Genomic DNA, 24,809 nt, shown 5'->3' with positions numbered 1-24,809 from the left:
GGGGTGGGGAAGAGACCTCTGGGTATGTACGATGGCTGAGGGCACTGCTGTACTGGGATGATGGAGAAGGGGTGTAAGGCAGAGACCTTGCTATTGAAATGTAAGAAGCATTTCTTGTTTGGGTCTCACCTTCTTGTCCCATGGGATGGCGGAAGATGAGAAGCAATGGCTCTCTGGCTGGCTGTAGTAGGACTAGTGGTAGTTGGGGTTTGGCAGGACAGGAGTGATGGGGGGATTCTCCTCCTTTGAGTTTCCTTGGCTGGAACGTGGCTGTCCCTGTCTCTTTCAGAGTCTGGAGCTGGCTGGCCTTGGGCCTGGGCCCTGAAAGAGGATCCCGTGACGGGAGTGGTGGCGTGAGATACGGCTGGGATTGCAAGCCTGCTTTGCTCCAAAGATGTTCCCCCAAAACCGCCCCCCGGTGAGTGCCCCGGTTACACTCCGTTTCCACGGCCCTGTCTGGAGCAGCATTGGGGCGTTTCTTACTTGCGCTAAATTGACCCCTTTCCCCACCGCATCCCTGCAGGCCGGTCTGTCTGGATTGCCCCGCCTAGGAGACGGAGGAAGCTGTTGTTGCAAGTATCTGTGCTTCTGCCTTTGCGTGAGAGTCCCACTTGAAGTGTGAATTTAAACCAGTGCAAAAGGCAGTGTGGATGCCCTTATTCCTGTTCCTCTTAGGAAGAGGGTCCAAGATAAACTGAATGACCAGCGTTTACACAGGGGGTTGCACTGATTTAGATAAAACTGTGCAACTTCTGCGTAGACGCAAAGAATTAGAAGGCATTTGGTTTAATACCCCTCCGACGGTCCATCCTGCATTCACCTTAGTGCTGTTGTTCTCCAGCTTAGCTGTTAAACCCTGGCTGTCAAGATGGGACCAAAGGTGGCAAAGGATCACCCTTCGAGGAGCTGATTTCCTTTGTGTTCATTGTCCTTCAGCTGTCCCCTTCCCGTGAGTGCCTGCTGTCTGTCTGTCCCTTGTGACAGAGCCAGGTGTGGGAATGGTGGCCCCAGGAACTGGGACTGGACATTCTGCAGTTGTGGTCCCCCTCCCAAAAGCTTGGTTATTGCAGGCTGCATGAATAGCATGGCCACGTTCTGGTGACTGCCCTCTTCCTTCCACGCCCTCTGCCGTAGGTTCATCTCCAGGCACCCACCGTGGCTTCGGCAGCTGCCAGCACGGTTTCCACGACCCCTCAGTCCCTGAAACTGACCTACCCAGAGACCCTGGACCGGATCAAGGAGGAATTCCAGTTCTTGCAAAACCAATACCACAGGTAACGCGCTGCCAAGCCCGACAGCGAGAAGCGGTGCCACTTTAACTGGGCTGGCAACAAAATACTCCTCTATCTCCACGCTGGGCATTATGTCTCAGTGGGCGGGAAGTGGCATGCCACGCCGGCATGGGCACTGAGCCATACGTGCAGCGAGAGTGTAAGAAGCCACCTCGTTTCCTTGAAACGCTCTTCTTGGGCAGCGCTGCCCAGCCTGCCAAAGCCCATCAAGCGTTCCTGGGCTTAGTCCCACGGGCTTTCCCCTGCGTGTCTGGTCATCCGGGTCTGGATTCCTGCCTGCTGTGTGGCTAGTCTGAGTAATCCTTAAATGCACCCCCTTCCCCTGCTCCTGCTTTGTAGCTTGCTACATTTGGAAAGCAGATGAGGGAACATTCAAACTTCCTGCAACCTGTTTCCTTGGAGCACGGAAGCCCACGACATACACTCCTTCCTGTGCGCCTGCCTGAATTCCTACCCCCTTTTCCCGTTCCCTACCTCTTGGCAGATGGGACTGAATGGATTCTTCCCAGTGGCTCTTTTCTCTGGGCTAGGGGAGGGCAGACCGAAGTTTTGCATGAGTCTGTTATGCTCAAGCTTCATGCTACTGTGCCACCAGCTAACCCTTGTTCTCTTGTTGGGGGGTGGTGGATGGGGGTGGGGGGGGTGTCTCTCTTTATTTTTACAGCTTGAAGTTAGAATGTGAAAAACTGGCAACAGAAAAAACAGAAATCCAGCGACATTATGTCATGGTGAGTGGGGTGGCGCTCCCCTTTCCCAGAGTTCGGAGCGAGCAAAAGACCAACCGGGTTGGGTTTCCTTGGCTCCCGGTTTGTATTTGGGCTGCTACGCCTGCTCCGGAGATCTGGCTGTGTGAGCTCACTCATGAGATGAGTGCAGCTGAGCTCTGCCTTGGTGGCTTTCAGTGGTGTGTTATTGCTGTGGGAGGGAGCGCTGGTCTTGTGATTTTACTGGGCCCCAAGCTGTGTGGGGAGGGGAGGGAATTGAGAAGCAGGTACAGCCCCATCTTTGCTCTTACTGCTGGAGTTGGGAGGGGAAGGGGTTGGAATCTCCTTGTTAATTTCCCTTTTCCATCTCTCTCCTTTCTGCTGGAAGAGAAATGGAGCCAGACTGTGAGCTGCAGAGATCCCCTAGAATGTGGGGCTTGTGTTTGAAGAAGACAGTCCTGGTTGCTGTATTGTTTCTGTTCCTGGGGGTGGAGTGCTGGGGAGAGCTCACCCTGCTCCTGGCAGTGAGATTTGGGGCAGTATCTTCTGATCCCAGCAGGGCCCGATAATGCAAGAATTCGGGGTCAGGCTGACCTTGCACGCCTGTGCTGGAGAGGACTTAGCAGTGGGTGGTTTGCCCATTAGCCTCGCATCTCCTTTAGTGACGCCGTGTTCTTTCCCTTGCAGTACTATGAAATGTCCTACGGCCTGAATATTGAAATGCACAAACAGGTGAGTCTCTAGCATGCCTGGTCTTCCCTCCAGCTGTCTGTGGGAGCCCACGGTGGGCTCACCCTTGCTTCCTGCTTTGTAGCCAATCCCCATCCCAGATAAACCCAACCCTGTCGCTTTTCTCCTTATGCAAAAAACAGCTTGGGCCATGGGTTCCCAAGATGGGGGCTGGGAAGGGTGTCGAAAAGTCACACTCACCCTGCCTTTCCCATGTTGCGTGGGGTGGGACCCAGCCCCCCCACTATGGAAAAGGACAGGAGTCACTGTTGCAGAGTTAGTGGAGGATTCCATTTCCAGCTCTGCTACTGACTTGCTTAGTGCCCTTGGGACGGTCCCTCGGCGCTGCCTCCCCTCTGCGATACAAGGATAGTTGTGGCCGACAGAGGTGGTCTTCGTGCGCCCCTTTGAGCCTTTGCACGGTGCTGGGGAAGCTCGGCGAGCATGCAGGGAAGATGGGCTTCAGGCCTGTGCGCTCAAGCACTTGCGGGAGGTGGGTTTTGACATTTGCCGCCATCCTGCTTGTCCAATCAGGGGACCTGGTGCCGTGGGACCCCTGAGCTAAGCCAGGCAACCCTTGGGCATTCAGCCAACGAATGGAAGATGGGTGAGAACTGGGCTCTGTAAGCCTTGGTGAAAGCTGTCAGATAATTAGTTACCAGGCTCTTGGTGAGCTCCATTCAGCAGCTACGCCGGGGCTGCCTGGGGGCCTGGCAAGGGTCCTGAGGCCCTGTGATGCCCAGGAAGAGCAAAGTGTTGGCTCTTCTCCCATTGCTGCCAGATCTGCCTTGCTACCCACAGTGGCCACACCGTGTCTGTATCAGGGAGTCCATGCGGGAGCAGAGGTGGGTGTGGGGAGGGGACTCTGGGGCTCCTAAGCCGTCGGGCTGTCCTTGCCTCCCCCTCCCCCCGCTGCACTGCACACTGGGTTACCAGCTGCTCAGAGACAGAAGGTTTCTTCTCTTCTATTTTTAAAGAGGCTGCATAGGAGTCTGGCAGCGTGTGCCTTCACCGGGCACGTGCCTTCCCCCCAGCCCTGTGGACTCACGCCCCCCGGCCCGGCCAGCTGTTGCATGGGTGTCTCTCTTGGGAGCTTTGTGCCAGGGTCGCATTTTGTTTAGAGACCCAGCTGCAGCCCAGACTGTGCTGTCCCCCCCTCACCTCAGGAGCATTGGGGGATGCGCTGGGGGCATCCTCAGCTCCAGGTTGCACTGACGGCTTTGCGTAGCTGGCCTGCTTCTCTGCTGCCTTCCCAGCAGAAGGAAAAGGCCACCTGGTAACGCCAGGGGCTAAGGGAAGCACGAACCACTCGCCCCCACATAGGAGATCGAGAGCCGAAGGGAAACGGACCCAGCTCTGCTCCCCCCTCCCCTTCTCCCCCATTTCATCTGGCTGCTCGCTCGATGTGCAGACAGCAGTATTTACTGCCGATTCCAGGTGCCGCTGGCCGCCTGCCAGTGTGCTGTCTGCACTTTTAACGAGGGCCCGTAAGTCTGCGCTCTGACAGCCAATGGCCCTCGTGTGAGAAATGGGAGCTGCCCGCGTAGAAGGCCGCAGGTTATCGGTGCTGCGGGGAGATGGAACCTCTCCTTTGCACGGCTTGCTCGTCGTCCCAGGTGGAGCCTTTGTCTGGGTCTTGTCCCGTTCTCACCCCGCCTGCCCCCCCCAGCAGGCAACCTAATGCCCCGAGCCGGCTGCCTGCTCCAACCCCCCCTCGCCCACTGCCTCTGCCAACCCGCACAAGCCCTGTTTTATTTTGCTTTCTCGCACGCCGCTAGCTGCTGGCATAAAGAGCGCATCATTAACTTAATGCTCAATAAGGAGTCTCATTAATAAAAAGGACGAGCGGCTGAACGGTCCAGCCAAGGAAGAGTCCACCCAACGCACGTCTTGCTGAGCCGGGTCTCCTACCCTGCTCTCAATAAGCTCCGAGAAGGATCCCAAAACCCCATTGTCTCAAGCGCCCACTGGGCAGCTATTATGGAATGGGCCGCGCTGCCTCCTAGCCAGATGGAGTCCTCGGGAGCTGGGGACCGAAGTCCTCTGAGCTGCAAGGGCCTGGTGCCGCTCCGTCCTTAGCCCCTCCGCTGAGACCGCCAAGAAGCCGGGGCTAGCTGTGTTGGTTCCAGCCATCCGTTCGAAACAAGGCAAAGGCGATCCGCTTCTCCTGGCCTCGCCATCGCGTGCTGGGCTTCTCTGCAGCCGCTGCCCTCTGGCTGACTTCGAACTGGTGATCCGGTCTAAAGGTTTTGTATCCCGCGAGCTCTCAACTGACCCGTCCAGTCCCTTTTACCCCGGCCACTCGTCAGTACTGGGCCGATGCACTAGTTAAGCCCTGATGCTTCTCCCTGGGCTGCCTGGTTTCTCCCTCGTGTCGCTTGACTCTGGAGCGCCCCGCTTTCTTGTGTTGGAGCTTTGAAAAGGCCGGCGGGTGAGCGGGCCAAGCTCTGTTGGAATGGCTTTCTTCTCTCTGGCCGGCTCCCGGGCTGGGAAGGAAGCCCTGGTCCCTAAGCATTCAACAGGGGATTCATTGCACTGCGGCTGGAGGGGCTGGATTTTCTTTTAACGGCTGCTCCGTGTTGCACTATAAACCCTGCCGTGGTCCAGGCGGGAGAAGCTGCAGGCAGATCCCAGCAAGATGATATTTTTGGCATGTTGTTTGTACCAGGGAAAAACCCTCAGATCTGCTTGGACTTGGACTTTTCCTCCCAAAATAGCAAGCAAAGGGGAAGCAGGGGTTGGGGTGGAGAGAGAAAAAGCCCTGAAAACAGCATGATCATTTTTCATGCTGAGAGCGTTAAAGTGCCAGTAAATTGCACATTAACGAGCGTGAGCGAATTGGAGGCAGCGCTCCCCGAGGAGCTGGCTGCCCATCAGTGCATTAGGAAGGAGAATCCATCACTGCTGGCCCCAGGAGATGGCTAAATCCTTCCCAGAAACTACCTGCTGCCAATATTTTTTTTTTTCTGGGGACTGGTGTGTGTCGATGCAGAGGGGAGTGGCCGTTTCCTTTTTGGTGCTGGGCCGGGAGAGAATGCAGAGAGCACATGGCTCTTGGCTTTGTTTTTCATGAGTGAGGGAGATCTAGGACAGGATCATTAGATTTGCAGGCTCCAGCTGAGATCAAGGCTTCACTGTGTTAGGTGCTGGACAGACGCACAATGTCCCTCCCCAGAAGAGCTTGCAATCTGGAGGCTCCAGAGAGGGGAGGTGACTTTCCCAGGTTGCCTGCCTGGCTCCCAGTTGTCCTGACTCCCAATCCAGTGCCCTGTCTGCTAGGCTGCACAGCCTCTGAATGATCTCCTTGGTATGTGGCGCTAATGAGGGTCGCCCCATTAGATAGCGATAAAGGGGGAGGTACCGAGCATCTCTTTGGGCCCATATGACTCTCTCCGGGGTGCGTCCCATGTGCGATGGCTGCAGGATGTGGGGACCCTTTTCTGGCCACCCATGGGTGGGTCTCATGCTCTCTTCTCTGTCTGACTGCTCGAATCCTGCCCCGGGGCTGTGCCTAGGTCATCTTCTTGGGCATACGCCCCCACCAGGGCCCTGCAAGTCTCGTCATGTGGGAGTCGAGCCCAGAGACTGCTTGCCTCCCATCCTGCCCTGCCTGTGGTGGCTTCTTAGAAGCAGCTGCCTCCGCTCCAGCGTTGGGAAGAGCAGAGCTGCTTCAGGCACCGAAGCCAATGAGAGTTGGGGCGCCGGGTCCCCCTCCCTTCCCCCCCCACAGCTGGGTCGTGCTAGAGAGAGGCCTCAGAGCAGTGCGAATGAACTAGCCCTAGGACGAGAAGGGGGTTCCTCAGTTGGAATTCCCTCGCCCCAGCTGATTCATGGGGTGGGGGCTGTGAGGGTCACCCCAGCCTGGCTTCTCCTCTGTGTTTGAGGGGATCCCTGTCCCTTTAATTCATCGCTTCCTGCAGCTGCTTGAAGCTGGAACCAGTGGAGACGGGGCGGGGGGGTGTGTGTGTGGAGAGTCTTTGTCTGGCCTTGCCCAGCTTGGTAGCTTGGGGCACTGATTGAAGTGCCTTGCTGTCCTCTCTCCACCTCCTTTCCTCTTCCTGCATTCAGGCCTTCTGATTGCTTGTGGCACTCAAGTGTTGCAGAAAAACAGCAGCTGTAACGAGAGCACCTCTCCAGGGCTTCCTGGCAAACCACTGAGCGCATCAATTAGCACTCGGCAGGGCCGGAGAACTATTTCTGGTGGGGAGAGGAGACATTTGGGGGTGGGCATCTTGACAGGACATGGGGTGTGTGTTGTGGGGGGGGTGGCAGCATGCTATTACCAAAACTTGGTGTTGCATGGCTCATTAGGTGTCAGCCATGGGGAGATGTTTGCACTGAGAATCTGGGGGAAGCTTTCTCAGGGGTGGGGCATAGCAGGCATGTCAGCACCTGGTCTGGATGCTAGGATCTGGCTTTTGAGATGCTGTGGGCTTCCTGCCCCCGTGCACCGAGAGCTGCCAAGGCCGGAGGAGCGTTGAGTCGGCAGGGACTGGCTTGCTGGTGCTTGGATCAGCCTTGGGGTGCAGGGGGCTCTGTTCCTCACCTGTCTAGGGGAGATTGTTACTAGGTTTCCCAGGGAAGCTGAGTAGCGTCCCCTGCAGTAAGGACCCCCCCCCGTCCCCTCCAGGTGCTCTCTGGATCACACATCGGTTCCACTGCCTTCTCCCCTTCATTGTAGCTGGGCAGCGGGACTCCAGTTGGGTCTGGAGGGCCTGGGTTGGAAGGAGCCTGCGGGATGGAGAGTGGTTGTTAAGGGAGGGGGCAGAGCTGGGTATTAAGCAGATAAGCATGTCTATTGCCCCCGAGGGAGATAGAGCAATGAATGAAGAGCTTGTTTGAAGATGGGCTTTGATGTATCAGTGGCTTCTGGGAAGTGGCGGTATCTGCTACCAGGGGACGGGAGGGGGGATGCACGGGAACAGGGGAACATTTAGTCCTCTTTCTGCTGTGGGTGGAAACTAGCATGTATTTGGCTTGCAGCAGCGCCCGGGAGCCCTGGTTCTGGAGCAGTGCCCCTCTGCGCCAGGCATTGCACAAACAACAAAACAACTGGCCCTGCTCCAGAGAGCTGACAACCTGCCTCCCCCAAGACTCCCCTTTTCCCAGGGAGCTCTCTGAGGAGGAAACGAGCCCCGGCAGCCTGCACGCTTGTCCGGTGCGTGGCTCTCCGCTCACGGCACTGGTTTCTGCTGCACCGTAATGCTAATGGGGGTGTGTGGGGCGTCAAACGTGCACATTGGCAGCAGAAGAGGCCATGGAGGGCAAAGCAGCCTGGTGCACTGGTTAGAATCGGGTCGGGGTGGGGGATAGGACTCCGGGGTTCTATTCGCAGCTCTGCCACAGCAATCGTGAGCAAGTCACAGCTCTGCTCTGCGCTCTCTGCTTTGCAAACGTAGGTAGGTATCATCCCCCCCTCCAGCGAGGGGAGAGACGAGCTAGCTTCTGGGAGCCGTGGATGGTGGGGTGTGTGTGTGAGATCTCATTGGTGCTGGGAGAACACATCTGTGTATAATTCGGTTTGAAATGCTGCAAAATCTAGGCTGGGATGTGGTAACTGCTTAGCACTAGCCGTGCTGCATTGGCAAAGGGGATCTGCGCGTGACACACTCGAAGCTTTCAGTGGTGCACAACAGGGCTTAAGTGTGATGGGTGTAGTGGGATTCTAGAGGCGGAAGGTAACCCCTGTGTTTGAATAGGGTCAGGACGGGGGCTTGCGCTGCTCCTCGTGGGCTCTCTGATGGGCAGTGTCTCCTAGCTCCAACTCACTCTTGGCTTGGAGGCTAGGCCAACGGACAGCCCTTGGCAGGAAAGGGAGGGGGTGTTTCTTGGAGGTCTCTGCAAGCCATGGTGAGCCCTGCCCAGGGACCCGAGCCTGTGGTGGAATAGATGTGCAACAAGAGCAGCTCAAAGGTGCCGCTGACGTTCGTGTGTTTTCTCCTTCCAGACAGAGATTGCCAAGCGACTCAATGTGATCTGTGCCCAGCTCATCCCATTCCTGTCCCAGGAGGTGAGGTGAACCTGTTGCCTCTGCGGGTAGGGGGTGCGTGGGCTCGTACAGGCTGGCTGGGCATTCATGGCTCTAGCCGGGGCTTGGAACATCCCAGGCTGGCACAGGCTGTATTCTCAACCTCTGGGCAAGCCAGGCACCTCCGCCTGTGGGTGGGGAAGGATCAGGTCATGCCATTTCCTTTGCCTACCTTTTTAAAGGTGACCAGAGGGTTGGGTGTGTGTATGTATTTTAATTATTTTGTCTCCTCACAGCATCAGCAGCAAGTAGTCCAGGCAGTGGAGCGAGCCAAGCAGGTGACTATGGCAGAGTTGAACGCGGCAATCGGGGTATGTGAATCGCCCCCCGCTGCTAGCCACAGTGTGTACTGCCCCTCCTGGGGTTTAACTCGGTCTCCTGCACCTGGGGCTGAGGGAGGGGCTCTTGGCCTGTCCGAGGCGGGCTCCATGTGCCCCTCTAGTGGGCTCTCTTGGCACTGGGTGGTGCCGCTCCCACAGCTCGGTGCATCCGAGAGGGGATTGTCCTACTTTAGCCGGAGCGGCTGCTGTCTGGGACCTCGGCTGATGCATTTCTTAGGGCTTCTATCCCATAATGAGCTCAGTGGGAGGACGGGGGAGGGGAGCACTCCACTAGCTCTGGCATCTAACAGCAAGGTGGGAAGCAGCTTCCCCAACTTGCTACAGCTCCTGCTCTCCCCCCCTTTCCCTTCCCCCGCCCATTGCAGGGGGTAGAATCCTAAGCTGCTTTATTGATGTTCCTGGCCCTTTAAAATTTGCCCCGCAACCTGAGCAGTGGAGTCTCCAAATTCCAGGAAACCTTGTGTAGGGCAAATGGGGTTTTGTTTTTAAAGGGCCGGTGCTGTAGGTACCCCTTAAGTCCTCCGCACCTGTGTTCTGCCAGCAAGATGCACCATCCACATGGGATGGGGCGTGGTTGGCCCCGTTCACTGGAGGGCAGTGTCCTTTCTCTTCATCTTCCTGAGATGCCAGCAAAACGCGTGCCTCCAAAGATTCCCTGGAAATACCCTCAGAGTATGAACCCCCACTCTCCAGTGCAGATGGCTAGTGCCTTAACCCAACCCCGTTCAGTCCCCACCGGGCACGGCCCCTAGAATTGTCTTAAGGTTGGGCTGCCCCCTTCTTGGCCTTGGGGGACTGTGTGAAGTTTCAAAGGTCAGAGAAGAGCTATTGATCAGGGACGTGGGGAGATGAGCGCCCTTGAAAGTTGGCGAATGTGCATTAGGGGAGCTGGGATGGCTGTCTCTGTGTCAGGCCAGTTGCCAGCCAGGTGCGTGGATGGGGGCGCACAGCCAGCCCTCTTGGGGACTTTGTACTGAGTGGTGGGAGGATAAGGGAAGCGTAATCCCACCCTGGGGCCGAGAGCGGAGGGGAAGCATGTGAGATGCTGGCAGAAATAAAACGGGGAAGGAAACGGGGCCCAATAAAGGAGCGGCGGACAACTTGCTCCATAGCCGCACTTAATGAGCAGATTGAGAACCTTTTAAACGGAGGGACGTGAAAATGATAATGGAACAGGGTAATTGGATTTGGCACGGCATGCCAAGGATTGGGGACATGAGACGCCGAGCAGAGCGCCTGGAACAAACCAGGACGAGGCAGCGTTATGGATCCTTGCAGCGGGGAGGGCTGGCAGCTTGGCTCTTCCAAGCTGTGATGGGGAAAGCTGAACGCAGCTGAGAGTTGGAGACCTGGATGTGACAGAAGCAGGACAAATGGTGCAGGAGAGAAGAGGCTTCTCCCAAATGTGGGTCGAAGAGCATTAGCGCTTGCATACCTTGGTGAGACAGAGGAGCACTGCTTAGGAGGCATAAATTAAAAATGATGGAGCTGGATCATGGCAGGGCTGGACAATTGATGTGTGAAGTTACCTTGCTGCTGTTGCTCAATCGATGTGGGTGCTGAGGGTTCTGTGGGCTGGTATGTCTGGGATTACTTAGCCACAGACATCACCCCTTTTTAGAAAGGTTTGGCAGAATTCACTATTTTTATATATAATTTTGATGAAGAATATCGATTATTTTAAAGCATTTTTCCCTTATGTTTACATTTTCACCGTTGTGGGAAATTATGGGTGGATCATCCAATTATTTATGGGCAGTAGATGCTGAGAATCCAGAAGTTACAACTTTATAACCATTAAAACACAAACTACCAACATCACCTCACGTATCAAAATACACAAATTAAAAACTCTTAAATCAAACACTTGAGGAGCATTTTTCTTACTTGGCCTGTTTGTAAGTTTTTTGGTTAGTGTTGTTGGAAACAGTGTGTGTGTGTGTGTGTGTGTGTTTGTGTGTGTGTGGTGAAAATGACATTTACCAACAAAAATCTGACCCTTCCATGTCTATTTTTAGTTGAAAGGTCACAATCAAGCTCTATTGTACCTCCAGATTCATCCTCTGTATTGATTTAAAAAAAAAAAAATCAAATGCACCCACAAGGTTCTTATTAAAAAATGAACGCCACCCAAGGTGCTTCTCTGACCAGCTTTCTGTTGCAGTGTAAACAGAGACTTTTCCCTGCTGTAGTTTGTCACCTGGCTGTTTGAGCCCTAAAAATGCAAATGAAACAGGACTCTAAACAAGAGTGAAACAGGCTCTCTCTGGCCCCATGGAGAGAGATGTGGAAAGTAAAGTGTGCAGAATGCAAAGTGGATTGTAATTGACGTTTTATAAAGGGGTGTTAGGGACTCAGATGGAGAAAGGGATGGGCTTGGGGGTTTATTTATTTATTTTTTTTGGTTTGCAAGTGAAGTTAACAAGTGGCCCTATTGGGAAGAGATTTTTTTTGCCACCATCTTCCCAACAGTAGCCATCCAAAACTCAACAAGGAAGAGGGAAAGTGATGGTCGGCTGAAGTAGAGGATTGTTGCGTATGGTGAATTACACTGCTAGCCCAGCCTGGCTCCTGGCTTGTGATATCTCAGGTGGCCAGGGGGAAGCCAAGACCGCTGCGGCGGAGGCAAGAGGGTTATTTTGGCCGCCGTTATCCTGTCTGGGATGTTACCTGGGAGCCCTCTTCAGGGAAGGCCCAGACTCGTGTCCTCCTGCCGCTGTAGTTCTGACCTCTCCCTTTATTTCTTAAAGCGGATGTAGCGCCGGTGCCAGGGGCTGGACTGAGAGCTCTGGAGACTGACGTCCTGTGTCCGTAGTGCAGGTACCACATGGGCTGCAGTGGCCAGGCCAACTTCCTCTGGGCCCCGGACAGCCTGCCGTCTGACCGCTGTCGGGCAGCAACCTCTGCTTCCTGCACGGATGGAGTGAGGCTCTGTCCATCTTGCTGCTGGCAGCTTCTTGGCGATCCTGGCTTGCAAGGGTTCTCAGCCTTGAGTCAGCAAGGCTGGCCTGGCTCTTGAGGGCAGGGTGGGGAAAAGCAGATGCCCCCTCTCATCTGGCGCTGGCGTCTCATCTGTCCGGTCTTCCGCTCTCTCTCTCTCCGCAGCATCAGCTCCAGGCGCAGCACCTGTCCCACCACGCCCCTCCCATCCCGCTGACCTCTCACTCCTCTGGCATGCAGCCCGCCAGCATCGGTGGAGCCTCTGGGCTGCTGGCTCTGTCCGGGGCCCTGGGAGCTCAGGCCCAGCTCCTCCCGAAGGACGACAGGGGACTTCACGACAGTGAGCACAGAGGTAGGGCTGTGGGCCAGGGTGTAGGGCATTAGGAGAGCAGGGAAACTTGACCCTGTCTTCCCAGCTGTCAAGAGGGTGAACTCCAGAGAGAGTAGGGATCCTGGGGTACGGCTGGCAAGGGGGAGCAGAGCCCTGGGGTTACACCCCATCCCGGCCAGCCTTGGACGGCACGTGAAGGCCGTTCTCAGTCTCTCTGGGCGCCCTGCTCTCTTGCACTGGGGTTAGCGATTGGACGGGGCGAAGTGCTGCAGGTGGTGGTTTCGGCCTCACTCAGCCGGGCACGGGGCAGGGTATCGGTGGATTGGGCCCTCTGAGTAGAGGCTGGGCGGTGGGGCAGAAGTTTGAGTTTCCCTTCGGTCCTTGCCAGCAGGGGGTCGCTTACAGCCAGGGCCAATTTCAGGCAGCAGCCCAGCTCCTCCGCCCGGAGCCACGTACTGGGGAAACTCCCCAGCTGCTGGGGGGGTAGGGGGGGGGCTTGCAACGAACACTTGGAACCCTCGGGCTGGGTGCTGTGGTGCAGGATAGGACCCCAGCCAGGACGCCTGCCAGGGGGTCCAAATCCTGGGAGCTGAACCCCCTCATGCCCCAGTAATGTGCCGGGTTGGTCTCCGGGACCGGCCCCCTCGTGTCCACAAGCTGCAGAGGTGGGTGGCCGCAGACGCTGCCCCCCAGGGAGAGGAATAAGGAGGGCGGGGGAGCGTGTGCATGCTGGGGAAGGGGGGGGGCTCTGAGATGAAAGCAGCACCCTCTTCTCTCTTCCTTTCTTGCCCTGCTGCTGATCCGTGTTGCCATGGAGACAGAGCGAGACCTGGGTCCCGTAAGTACTCCCCGTCCTCCTCCTCCTCCACTTATTGTTTCCTTCCAGCTGCAAGAGGCTTTGGCCGGGGAGATTGGGTTGGGGGCAGGACGGGGGGGGGCGGTCTTTAAAAGCATCCTTTTAGCCGTGGGTGGGTGTGGGGGGGGAGGTTCCGTCCCCTCGGTGTGGGTGGGGGGAGGAAGTTGCGGGTCTGGCGGAAGAGGGGTTACAACCTTAAGCAGCATCCTAGCTGCTGCAGCTGGTAAAGAGCTGGCAGGCGGCCAAGGTCAGGGTGGATTGAAGTCTGTGTGGATTCATTTCTGCGTTGCACGGGGAGGGAGGCAGTGCGTGGCACCTCCACACGGGGGGAAGAGGGGGCTTTGCATGAGCCCGCCCTCTAGCTCGCCATGGGGGCTGGAAGCTGCGCACCCCTTGGAATGCAGTTCTGGGGGGGAGGGCTCCGCACCCTTTATGAGCAGGGCTCGAGGTGGGCAAAGTCTTCCCACTCGGGCTGACGCGGCTACAGCTTGTGACCCTGGAAGCCCTCCCTCCGTGTCCACCCGGGCCCTAAATCCAGACTTTCCCCGAGGGGGGTGGGGGGGAAGGGCTGGGTTCATCTCCCTCATCCTTCGCCCGTCACCCCTGCTTGCTTCCTTCTCCCCCGCCCCCCACTTCTGCAGCTCTCTCACTGTGCAAATAGTGGGGCCCCGTCTCAGCCCCACGGGTGCAGTTCCCATTGGTCTGGCACCGCCCTTCCGATGCCAGGACTGCGTTGGATCCGCAGCAGCCCCTGGTGTGTGGGCGCTCGGCTGGTGATGCTTATACCTGGTTTGGTGGGCAAACTGAGGCAGAGGGGTGTCACACAAGGTGTGGAAGCCAGGAGTCCTAGCTCCTGCTAACATCGGAGTGGAGGAGCGGTCTCCTTTCTCTGCCAGCGGCATTCCTAGGTGTCCCCCTGGCTGCCACAGACCAGACAGGGACTTGCCAGTGCCTTACTAACCCCCTTGGGATCCTTTGCAGCCCAGATTTCCCCTCCTATATCTGCACCCACTAGGTGCCTTGTAGGCCCAGGATGGAGCTGGGGTGGCAGGAGGAGCTGGCTGGCCAAGTGCAGGAGTCCAAACGGGCCAAAGCCTGGGGGTGAGGGCAGAGCCATGATTCTAGCTGGTGAACTTGAGCCATTCCTGCAATGCAGCCTGTTCTCCACTTGTCGGGGGGTTTCCCGGAGACTGCCAGTAGGGGAAAGAGGAAGGCAGTTGGTCCAGCAGACTTGGGAGTACCCACGTCTGGGGGTGGGGGGGGGATCTCCCGGATTGCAACTCTTGCTGAGTGCGCGTCCCTATGGCCACCCTACTCTGCTGCCCTGCGCAAAGCTCCGGGCTAGTGGGAACCAGGCTGCAGGGGGGTGGGCAGGGCTGTGACCGCAAGCTGCCAGCAGAGCCCTGGGTGCCATGGAGCTCGGCTCACTCCTCTTTCCCCTGCCCCCACCCCCGCTTTCTGCCAGGACCTAAGCTGGGTCTGGAGGAGCCACGTCTGGCTGCGTGGCAACTGGGTCCAGAGGCAGGCGCATGCCCTGGAGCCAGGAGCTCGCCTCCTGGCTGGATCCCACTTCTGGCTTTAAGCCCTGCCCCCATCGGCCGGTCACGTTGCTGCCCTGGGGGCTTTTCAGGGGGGGTGAATGGAGCCTCAGTTCATCCTGCACTGCTCGAGAGATGCAGCCAGGGGAGGGTTAAGTGGCTTAGGTGTCCCATGGGCAGAGCAGAATCCAGCTGTCCTAAGGCAGTGGCCTTGTGGGAACATTGTGGGGTGGAGGGTGGGGGGCTCTGCCTTATCCGTGTCCTTCCTGCTCCGGTGGGGAGGGTAGAGGCCTCTTTGGGGCCAGCAATCCCTCTTTAAAAGAGTTGTGTGTGGGGGTTAAGCCCGGGCCTGCTGTCTCAGCTTCGTAATGCATCTGCTCCTCCTCTCGTTCCCCAGAGCTCCCTGGTGCTGCCCAACGGGGAGCGGGTGCGAGCCATCTCGGAGTACCTGAGCAACAGCAAGAAGAGGAAGGCCGAAGAGAAGGACTTTGTCACGGACTACGTGAGTGGTTCTTTGCAGCTGCTGGTTGTGGGGGCGTATTCCCGGGATACGAGAGCGGGAGGCCTCTCCCCTCTACTAGCTCCTTGTCTAGGCTGGGTTGGCGTGTGCCCAGCCGTAAGGAGTCCTCCATGGGAAGCTGCCTAAGTGGTGCGGTGACCCGTCGGGATAAAACCAGGTTCCTGTCTCCAGCCGGGCAGAGCCCTGTGCGCGGGGCCGCGCCGGCTGCTGGGTGTGAACGTTTCTCTCTCTGCGTTTCAGGGCAGTGATGCGGACAAGAGCGAGGACAACCTGGTGGTGGATGAGGTCAGTGCTAGAGAACGTGCCCTGGCTCGGGTGGTTGGCATTTAGATGGGCTGAAGTGCAGTCTGGTGGGCTTTAGACGCACTGTGAACCTCCTTTCCTTGTGGGAGGGCCTGGCCCTGTTACCGAAGACAAAACTGGCCCTCAGAGGTTAAGGTCGCACTACTGTGTAGCAGAGGTTGGAAATGGAACCCAGGAGTCCTGCTCGAATCACTAGACCCGGAGAGGGGGAAGAGCACCCAGGAATCTGGACTAGTTCTCCCCGCTGCCCTAACCTGTGAGGCTCCACTCCTTCCCAGAGCTGGGAGCAGAACCCAGGAGACCAGAGGCCCAGTCTACCCACCCCTGCTCTCACCGCTAGCTCACCCTGCCTCTGGCTGTTGTACGGAGTTCCCTGCTGGCGTTGCGGGAGATGCGTGGCTCCTGTACCTGTCAGCAGCCGGAGCCCCCCCCCACCTGAGGCCGGTCAATCTCTCTCTTTCTGTCTCCCACAGGACCCCTCCTCCCCGCACAGCGTCCACTCGTACTCCTCCCGCGAGAACGGGGTGGACAAAGTCCCGTTGCAGCGGAAGGAGGCTGTGCCCCTCAGTCCCACCTCCATGGCCTCGTCCAGCAGCACCTCCCCATCCCGGAGCAAGGACCAGCCTACAGTATGTGGGGGTGATGGGGCTGGTTTGTTTCCTGCTATCCAGGGAGCAGCAGGGTGTGGGGAGGAAGCGCAGTCCCCTGGTCACAAAAGGGGAAGGCAAGGCTGAGCCAGAGTCTGATCTCACACAGGTGCTACCCTGCGGGTTTCGTCCTGGCCTCCGTTCCCACGGGGGTGAGCAAGCTCAGAATCAGGCCCTCCAAGGGGCGAGGGCAGCGCACGTCAGTGTATCTGAGCTAGCTTTGAGCGCGCTATCAGTAGCAGCGTGGCCGCAGCGCCACAGGTTAACCGCCCCCAGCACAATCCTGCCTGGGACCGTAGGTACGGACCCCGCTGCAGCTCCTCCGCGCCATTTAGCGAGCTAGTGCGATCCCGGTGTAGCTCAGGTGTGCCCACATGGGCTGTCCCCATTGCAATGCAGACGTAACCTGGGCACGCTGGTCCGGCTTTGCTCAGACTTCAGGGCTATGAAACTGGCTGCTTGTTCTCTCTGGGTGTGGCGGGAGAGGGCAGGGCCTTATGGTCAGGAAGCGACCATGTAAAACCAGCCCCACGTGGCAGCTGCACTGACGGCCAAGCCCAGCGTTTGCTCCTGCTGGCCCGGAGGAGTTGCCTGCATCCTCTGCAGAACAAGCTGGGTCACTCTGCCTCGTGCTCGTGGAGTGGTTCGTGCCCCTCCTGGTGCGAGTGGAGCTGTTCTGCCCCTTGTGAGCCCCCAGGGGCAGCCCGCCGGAGCTGGGGAGCTCTGCTGGAGAGGAGTCCGCCCCACCAGCCACAGAGGCCGTTGCAAGGGCAGATCCAGGGGGGGAGAGTAGGACCGTGTTTCCTGGGCTTCTCCTGCAGCCGGCCTCTGGCAGCAGCCTCTGCCCTGAGTAGGGTGAGTTTGATGGCCTGTCGCAGGGTCCTTCTCCACTCTGCGCCAGGCTCCTGTGCTAACCCCTGTGCATCGGGGGCATGGACGTAGCTGGCCTGCTGCACAGGTGCCGGCTTGGCTTGCTGGGGTGCTGTATGCCAGGGCAGCATGGCTGTATCCTTGCAACTACACTGAGTTAAACCAATGCCAGGCTTTAGTCTAGACAAGCGCCAGTGCAAGCACCCTCTAGAGCCCTCCATCTCTCCCTTCTCGTGCCCACGGGAGCATCCCAATTTCACAGCAATGTTTGGGGCCTGGGCTTGGCCCCAGCCCTTCTCCTGGGGGGAAACCGGGCTGGGCTGTCTGTTCCCAACCGGGCAGTAAATCAGAGGCTTGGGTGGCTGCCGGTTTGGGGCTAGAGGGGCTGCAGCGCGGTGGGTGGGAGGGGGTTATAAGAGCAGAGTGCAAGCTCTGGGGTGGGGTTTGGTGCCCCGAAAAGCCCTGGCTGAAGGCGGTGCCCGTGGGGGAAAGGCACTTCCAGGCTGCTGCTGCGGCGAGTTTTGAGTTGGACTCTCTGCTTTGCAGGTGGAGAAAGCCGCAGCTCCCGGTTTGAAGTCCAGCACCCCGACTTCCCCAGGGGACACCACGGGGCCAGGGTTCAGTAGCAGCAGCACCACCCAGCAGTTCCGCCCGGGGGCAGCAAAGCCCTCGGCGGATTCGTCAGGTAGTGGGAGGCTGGGGAGACCCCTGAGGTTACAATGACCGTGGGGCAGGGAGGGCAGCGAGATGCAGTTGCTCCGCACTTGGATGCGGAGCAGCCTGTTGTGGTGACCCAGAAGACCGGGCTTTGACTGCCCGGGCAGCTGGCTCTGGCGCTGCCCTGGTGCGGGGGACTAGACCCCAGTCTGGTGCTCCCCATGTCTCAAGAGGTGGCACCACGGGCCTGGCCAGGCTGCTGGGACAGGGCACCCCAGCCAGGCTGGAGTGGTGTGATGGGGAAAGGATGCCCCAGCAGCCACCTCGTCCACCTCCGTGATACCAAGTTCAGTGGCTCTGAGGCCTTGTCCTGGGAGAATGAGAACTTGGCTCCAGGTACCCTGCCAGCAGCTCCCAAAGCCAGGGGGAAGCCCTGGAGCCTCGCTGAGTGCTAGGGCTGAACGGGGGGGGCCAGCCGAAGGCAGAGCCAGCTGCCTGACACTCAGCAAGGCAGCTCCCCAACCATGCTCCTCGAGCACATTGCCTGCCCTGCCAGGTGCAGGGGGCACTCAAGTGAGCCCACGCCTGACGCCCAGTGGAAGAATCCGCGAATGAGCTCACGCGCACCCCTGGGGGGATGCCGCCTCGCTGGCAAAGGTGGGGCTTCGGCGCCAGCAGCGTCAGCAGATCTGGCCATCGGGAAGCAGGACCGAACTGGGCATCGCTCGACGCCAGCTGTGGTGGAGAGAGTGAGCTCTCTGCGGCCCCTGTGAACGGTGGTGGCGGAAGCTGGCTGGGCCGTTCTCTGCGGCAGGTGGTCACAGCAGCCCCCGGCTGGTGGCTCCGCTCTCCCTTGGACTGGAGCGGGCGCCGAGCAAGGCCATGCCTGTGCCTAGCCCTGCATGCGGCCAGTGGATGCTGCTCCCCCGGACAGAAGGGAGGTGGGCCCGGTCACACCATAGCTTGGGTTGGCCCTGAGCTCTTCCCTCCTGCCCCTGTCCTGGCCACTGCTGCTCCTCTATCTCGGTGACTTTCTCCTTTCCCAGCTCTGGGCCTGAGGAACCCGCTGGCCATGCAGAGCTCCTACCCGGCCGCCTTCGGCATGGCGCACCCCTCTGTCAACGGCGACATGGCTGGGGCTGGCGCCTACGCGGGGCTGCACCTGGTGTCCTCTCAGATCAACGGGGCAGCAGCGGCCGTGGGAGCCACCGGCTATGGCCGCTCCCCTCTGGTGAGTGCACCGGTGGGGTGACGGGGAGGCGGCCAGCCTCCTCCTGCAGGTGACTGAAGGGGATTCTCTTCTCTGCTTGGCTAGATTGGCTACGACCCGCACTGCCACATGCGTGTCCCGGGGCTGGCGGCCGGCATGCAGGCGGGGACTTCGGGCAAACCGTAAGTGCTGCACACGCCAGGGCAGGGGAGACCCCTCTGGCAGGAGGCTGCGAGCGGAGCTGATGGGGGGTGAGGGGGGATACCCCTTGTGTGCTCCCTTTCCATGTTGGGCGTAGCCCTGGCCAGGTGTGAGTCTGGGGCATTGGATGGCAAAGTGGATCCAGCTGCTGATGCTGAGCTGCCTCCTTCCCTTTAAATCACCCCTGGCTTCGAGGGGGTTTTGGGTTTGATGCTGGTCTTTGATTAATGTGATGTGCCCTCCGGGAGTGGAGGGAGAACCAGACCCAGTTTGCTCATGGGACTGGATCTTGCTGATGCCTCCCTCCCTCTCCAGCGCCTACTCCTTCCACGTGAGCGCCGACGGGCAGATGCAGCCGGTCCCCTTCCCTCCCGACGCCCTTATCGGTACTGGCATCCCCCGGCACGCCCGCCAGCTTCACACCTTGACCCACGGTGAGGTGGTCTGCGCCGTCACCATCAGCAACTCCACCCGGCACGTCTACACGGGGGGCAAGGGCTGCGTGAAGGTGTGGGACGTGGGGCAGCCTGGGACCAAGACCCCTGTGGCGCAGCTGGACTGCCTGGTAAGGGGAAGGGTTGGAGGGCAGGACAAGAGAAGCAGAAATGGATTAGGGCTGGTCAGCTTAGAAAGGGGATATGAGAGAGGTCTATAAAATCATGACTGGCATAGAGAAAGTGATTTGGAGAAGTGCTTACCTCTTCACATAACGCACACAACCCAGGAGTCACCTGATGGAATTAGTAGGCAGCAGGTTTAATACAAGCAGAAGGAAGTATTTCTTCACACAACACACAACCAACCTGTGGAACTCACTGCCAGGGGATGTTGTTCTGGCCAAATATCTAGTTGTTTTCGAACCCAGTTAAGTTCATGGAGGTTAGGTCCATCGATGGCTATTAGCCAAGGGATACAATGCCGTGCTTGCGTCAACCCTAAACCTCCGACAGCCAGGAGGGGAATACTGGGGTGGATCACTCCAGCTGCCCTGTTCTGGACACGCTCCTCTGATGCTTTGGTATTGGTCGCTGTCGGATACTGGGCTACGTGGACCATTGGTCTGACCCACTATGGCAGCTCCTACGTTCTTTATGTCCTCGGAATTCCAGTGCAGCCTCGAGCGGGACAGACCCTGCTGGGCTGGATGCAGCCTCCAGTGCTTGTGGGTGCAGATGAGAGCATGTAGATGTGTCCGGTTTAGGGAAGCATTTAGATGGGCATCTTGCATTTAAGCATCTCCCCAAGAGGAGTAAGAGAGGTGCTCCTGGAGACTACCAGAGACCTGCAGGCGCAATGAGCGTCGGTGCAAAGTTCCCACCCAGAGAAACAAATGGGAGGTTGTCTGCAAATTAGCCTGAATATTCCCCATCGCTCCTGGCTTTGAGGTGGGGCATGGCCGCTGTGCTAATGTGACCATTTAAGACAGGAACTTAGTTCAGTAGAAACTCCACAAAGAGGATTTGGGCCTCTTGGTTCTTCGATACGGTGATGGGCACAAAGGATTTTGTGAGCATTGGCGGCCAGTAGCAGCCTGGGTGTATCTGTCTAGGTGCGCGTCTGGCCCCCGTCATCAGAATATCTCGGCATCTCACAGTCGGTGCATTTTATCCTCTGGCGGTAGCGTGTAGCCCTTTGTGTGTCACAGAGAGTCGTTAAATAAAATTAGTGGACATAAATTTAAACCCTGCTCCGTGCCTCACCCCACCTCCAAATTTCACCTCCCTTTAAACCATGCACAAATTGCTTGATGTTTGTGCCTTAGTTTACCCATCTGTAAATTGGGGCTAATACAACTGAGCTACTTCCTTAGAGAGCTGGGCCTCGAATCAAGCAGTGTAGATTGGGACTCGGGGAGGGGGCTGGGTTCTGTTCCTTGCTCTGCCACTAGCCTGCTGGGTCACCACAGGCAAGTCACTCTGCCTCCCTATGTCTCGGTTTTCCCATCTAGAAAACAGGGGTGGTGATACTGACCTCCTTTGTCAGGTGGTTTAAGATCTGTGGATGAAAGGGCTGGGTGGTGGTATAAAGCACTCTCAGATCCTTTGATAAAAGGATCTATGCATGTACAAAGGGCAAAAATCCTTCAGTTGCATGCACCCCAATTGAGGAACACACGTGTGCACACAAGCCCAGCTTCACCCACCCCCATGCACAGGGCTCGCATGGTTTTCAAAGCTCTGTCCAGATTCGTCGTCATCTGGTGAGAGTGAAAATGTAGCCGCGCTATTCCTTGGCTGATAAGTTAGGAGGACACGGGGAGCGGATTACTATTGCGGACAGGAAATGAGTCTGTTGGTTTTGACAGTGATGTGTGTAACCTGTTTCACTGTTTCCCCTGGATCTAGCCCTTGACGCCCTGGTCCTGCAAATACTTATGTGAGTGCTTAGCTTTAAGCACATGTGTAAGTGTTTGCAGGATTGGCCGTAGTCGGTTTCTGCTTTTGCTTATGGGGTCTGTAGTCCCTTGTTTAAGGAGAGAGAGAGACATTCTGGAAAATGGGATTCTAGGGCCACTGAGGCAGGGACAGGACCTGGAACTCTTTTTAGCATTGACTGACTAGATTTCAAGTATGTCCCTTTCTGACAACAAAATACAGAGCTATCTTCCTGTTGGCCTTAAAGCAGCAGTGTGGTAATAAATCTTCTTCCTGGAGTTGTGCTGACCTTGAAGATACTGATGCATAAACAAGGAAGCAGATGAGTCATGATCATTTCAAGCTGCACTGGAAATTTAGGAGAGGGGAAATCTGTATTGGAGGTGGTGCATAAATTATTTGGAGAAGGTTCTCTGTTCTGTGTTAGGAAGGAGGCTAGACAAGACTAACGTAGGGGCCCATTCTGGCCTTAAATCCATGACCACCTTTGTGAGGCAGGGAAGTGCTGCTGTCACCATTTGACAGGTAAGGAAACTGAGGCACAGCTAGGCTAAGTAACTTGACCAAGGTCATACGTGGAGTCTGTCGCAGAGCTGGGAATAGACTCCAGGTCTCCTCCAGTGTCCTGATCACTAGCCCTTCCCACCTGGGAGAAGGGCCTGTGTCCCTCCTGACTAATCTGCTCCTGGCCATGAGCCCCATCCCACAGGCTCTTGCACGGTTGCTCCTCTTGTTCATGTGCCAGAACCAGCCGTGTCTGTTGAGCAGCTGCTGGGGAGAGCCGATGCTGTGGGCATGAAGCACTAACAATTGCGTGCTAGTAAAATGAAGGCCCCCTCTTGGGCCCCAGGCATGTGTGTTCAGTGCTGGAAGCCAAGCTCCGGAGGGTGTGGGCTGCAGGTCTCTTCCCGCTGCCCAGACGGGCGCACTGCAGATGGTCCTATCCGCTGGGGTTTCCCCCATGGGAGTCCTCTCCGGAGCTGGGAGGCCTCGACTGGCCCCTAGCTAGGACTCAAGCGGATGTCTGAGCTGTGACAGTAACTGACCCCTCTGCTCTACCTCCTCTCCCTCCCCAGAACCGCGACAACTACATCCGCTCCTGCAAGCTCCTCCCGGACGGGCGCAGCCTCATCGTGGGTGGCGAGGCCAGCACCTTGTCCATCTGGGACCTGGCCGCGCCCACCCCCCGCATCAAGGCGGAGCTGACCTCCTCAGCGCCTGCCTGCTACGCCCTGGCCATCAGCCCCGATGCCAAGGTCTGCTTCTCCTGCTGCAGCGACGGCAACATCGTGGTGTGGGACCTGCAGAACCAGACTCTGGTCAGGTGAGCCCCGGGGTTTGCCTGCCGCCTGCTAAGCATCCCTCCCCAGGGCGCAATGCGCTGTGGCTGGCTGGCGCTGGAGAGGGGAGGAGCTCCCTGGCCGCAGGCCCCGATGCGCAGCAGGCGACGGTGCCTGACGGCCGCTCTCTCCCCTCCAGGCAGTTCCAGGGCCACACGGACGGCGCCAGCTGCATCGATATCTCCAACGACGGCACCAAGCTGTGGACAGGGGGGCTGGATAACACGGTGCGGTGCTGGGATCTGCGGGAGGGGCGCCAGCTGCAGCAGCACGACTTCAGCTCCCAGGTAGGGGGGCGACGGGGCGCTGCAGAGCCCAAGCAGGTGGGGGGCGGTTGCTGCATGGCGCTCTCCCCTCTCCCACAGAGCCAGCCGGGCAGGGACCCGTTCCCTGGGGCTTGACTCTGCCTTCTCCCCAGATCTTCTCGCTGGGCTACTGTCCCTCGGGGGAGTGGCTGGCCGTCGGCATGGAGAGCAGCAACGTGGAGATCCTGCACGTGGCCAAACCGGACAAGTACCAGCTCCACCTCCACGAGAGCTGCGTCCTCTCCCTCAAATTTGCCTCCTGCGGTAGGGACGCGCCGTCGCTTCTAACCCCCTGGCTGGGCCGAGCGGAGCCGTGAACCCCTTCATACCAGAGTTTCAAGCGAAGGCCTGTGTCGTGCCTCTGTCCCACCTGCAGTGGGAGGGAGCTGTCCTGCCCCAGCCCTATAACCCCTCTGCTCTGAGTCCCATGTCTGAGCTCCTAGGGGAAGGCGGACAGCCCGTTTTGCACCATGTGTCTAGGCAGCTCTGCAGTGGGAGTAGGAGGAAGCAGAGGGGCCTTCCTTCCTGACCCTTTGCAGCGAGCCTGGTACTCTCTCTGAAGCACGAGAGTGCCTCGCCTGTATCTCCACTGGCATCAATCCACCGATGGCTCTGCTGAGTCAGAGCAATCCCTTTTCCTCCACTTCATTTGGCTTTGGGGTGTAATTTTGGTGCATGCCTCTGGTTTCATGCAGGGGGTGGGGAGATATTCCCCCACCTGCTTCTTTGTGCTGGGGCTATCCTATGACTCATCTGGGGGGTGGGGCCACATGCTTGGCTTGAGCTAGGCTTGCCCCCTCTCCGTCTGTCCTGGTCACGCTCCGACACTCTGCCACAGGTAAATGGTTTGTGAGCACAGGGAAGGACAATCTGCTGAATGCCTGGAGGACGCCCTACGGAGCCAGCATCTTCCAGGTGAGCAAAGGGTTTGCTTGTCCTGGCAAGGGGTTAAACCAGGGGCAGTGGCGGGAGAGGCCGTCTCAGCAGGAGCCAAGTTTTTAGCCCAGTAGTAAATTTGTCTTAATCCGTTATCCTCAAGCAATCGGCTCTCTAAACTAGCACAGCCTTGTGCCTCCCTGGAGGTCTTGCTAAGTAGTTCAAGGCCAGCTGGTATAAATCACTGCACCACTCCACGGCCTTATATATGAGCTGGTTTGCAACGTCTCCTCTCCCCGCTCTTCCTTGCAGTCGAAGGAATCCTCCTCGGTCCTGAGCTGCGACATCTCCACCGACGACCAGTTTATCGTGACCGGCTCGGGAGACAAGAAGGCCACGGTTTACGAGGTTATTTACTGAAAGGCGGCTGGATGTGGGCGAGCCGGCTGCGCATCCGTCCCAGCCTGCCCCTTCTGCCCTGTGGACAAACATCCACAGCAGTGACTTTCCAAAGAACCCCTGGAAGGGAGGGGGGCGGGAATCAAAGCTGGAGAGAAGAGCAAAGTGGGGGACCCTTGGAGTTCCAGCCGGTGCCCCCGTCCAGTCAGGAAATCGCTCTCGGCCTGAAGGGACAGCGTCTGCCCAGATCTGACTTCCTGGGCGCACTCATTCTTTTGGGTTTTTAATCTGAACACTGGGGGATCGTTTTGTTTTTGTTTTTGTTTTTTAAACTGTTGTACACTGTT

At 57.9% G+C, this 24,809-nt stretch overlaps 1 protein-coding gene and 1 long non-coding RNA gene across 5 annotated transcripts in view; one reads left to right on the top strand and one right to left on the bottom strand.

Moving 5' to 3' along the window:
• The window catches only part of LOC122457475, a 10,003-nt gene extending 9,682 nt beyond the window's left edge, over positions 1 to 321 (bottom strand). Inside the window, exon 1 of the long non-coding RNA XR_006277008.1 lies at positions 130 to 321. This is a non-coding gene — a long non-coding RNA (uncharacterized LOC122457475). The remainder of the gene's footprint in view (positions 1 to 129) is intronic.
• LOC119848314 (transducin-like enhancer protein 1) overlaps positions 1 to 24,809 on the top strand; it is a 25,862-nt gene extending 1,053 nt beyond the window's left edge. For 2 of the 4 annotated variants that reach the window (XM_038383969.2, XM_043502666.1), the window contains exons 2-21: positions 290 to 418; positions 1,135 to 1,274; positions 1,957 to 2,020; positions 2,684 to 2,728; positions 8,673 to 8,735; positions 8,990 to 9,064; positions 12,200 to 12,386; positions 13,187 to 13,203; positions 15,157 to 15,261; positions 15,520 to 15,564; positions 16,056 to 16,211; positions 17,646 to 17,784; positions 18,803 to 18,987; positions 19,072 to 19,148; positions 19,483 to 19,732; positions 22,619 to 22,866; positions 23,022 to 23,169; positions 23,301 to 23,451; positions 24,026 to 24,102; positions 24,376 to 24,809. In XM_038383969.2, the coding sequence (XP_038239897.1) occupies positions 395 to 418; positions 1,135 to 1,274; positions 1,957 to 2,020; positions 2,684 to 2,728; positions 8,673 to 8,735; positions 8,990 to 9,064; positions 12,200 to 12,386; positions 13,187 to 13,203; positions 15,157 to 15,261; positions 15,520 to 15,564; positions 16,056 to 16,211; positions 17,646 to 17,784; positions 18,803 to 18,987; positions 19,072 to 19,148; positions 19,483 to 19,732; positions 22,619 to 22,866; positions 23,022 to 23,169; positions 23,301 to 23,451; positions 24,026 to 24,102; positions 24,376 to 24,483 (2,304 nt within the window). In that variant the 5' untranslated portion in view covers positions 290 to 394 and the 3' untranslated portion in view covers positions 24,484 to 24,809. Of the gene's footprint in view, positions 1 to 289; positions 419 to 637; positions 950 to 1,134; positions 1,275 to 1,956; positions 2,021 to 2,683; positions 2,729 to 8,672; positions 8,736 to 8,989; positions 9,065 to 12,199; positions 12,387 to 13,186; positions 13,204 to 15,156; positions 15,262 to 15,519; positions 15,565 to 16,055; positions 16,212 to 17,645; positions 17,785 to 18,802; positions 18,988 to 19,071; positions 19,149 to 19,482; positions 19,733 to 22,618; positions 22,867 to 23,021; positions 23,170 to 23,300; positions 23,452 to 24,025; positions 24,103 to 24,375 lie in introns of those variants that run through there. The other 2 variants (XM_038383970.2, XM_043502667.1) reach the window with 2 other exon arrangements.

This window comes from Dermochelys coriacea, chromosome 25, assembly GCF_009764565.3.
Source record: "Dermochelys coriacea isolate rDerCor1 chromosome 25, rDerCor1.pri.v4, whole genome shotgun sequence".
NCBI lineage: Eukaryota > Metazoa > Chordata > Testudines > Dermochelyidae > Dermochelys > Dermochelys coriacea.
This window is presented reverse-complemented; position numbering and strand designations above follow the sequence as displayed.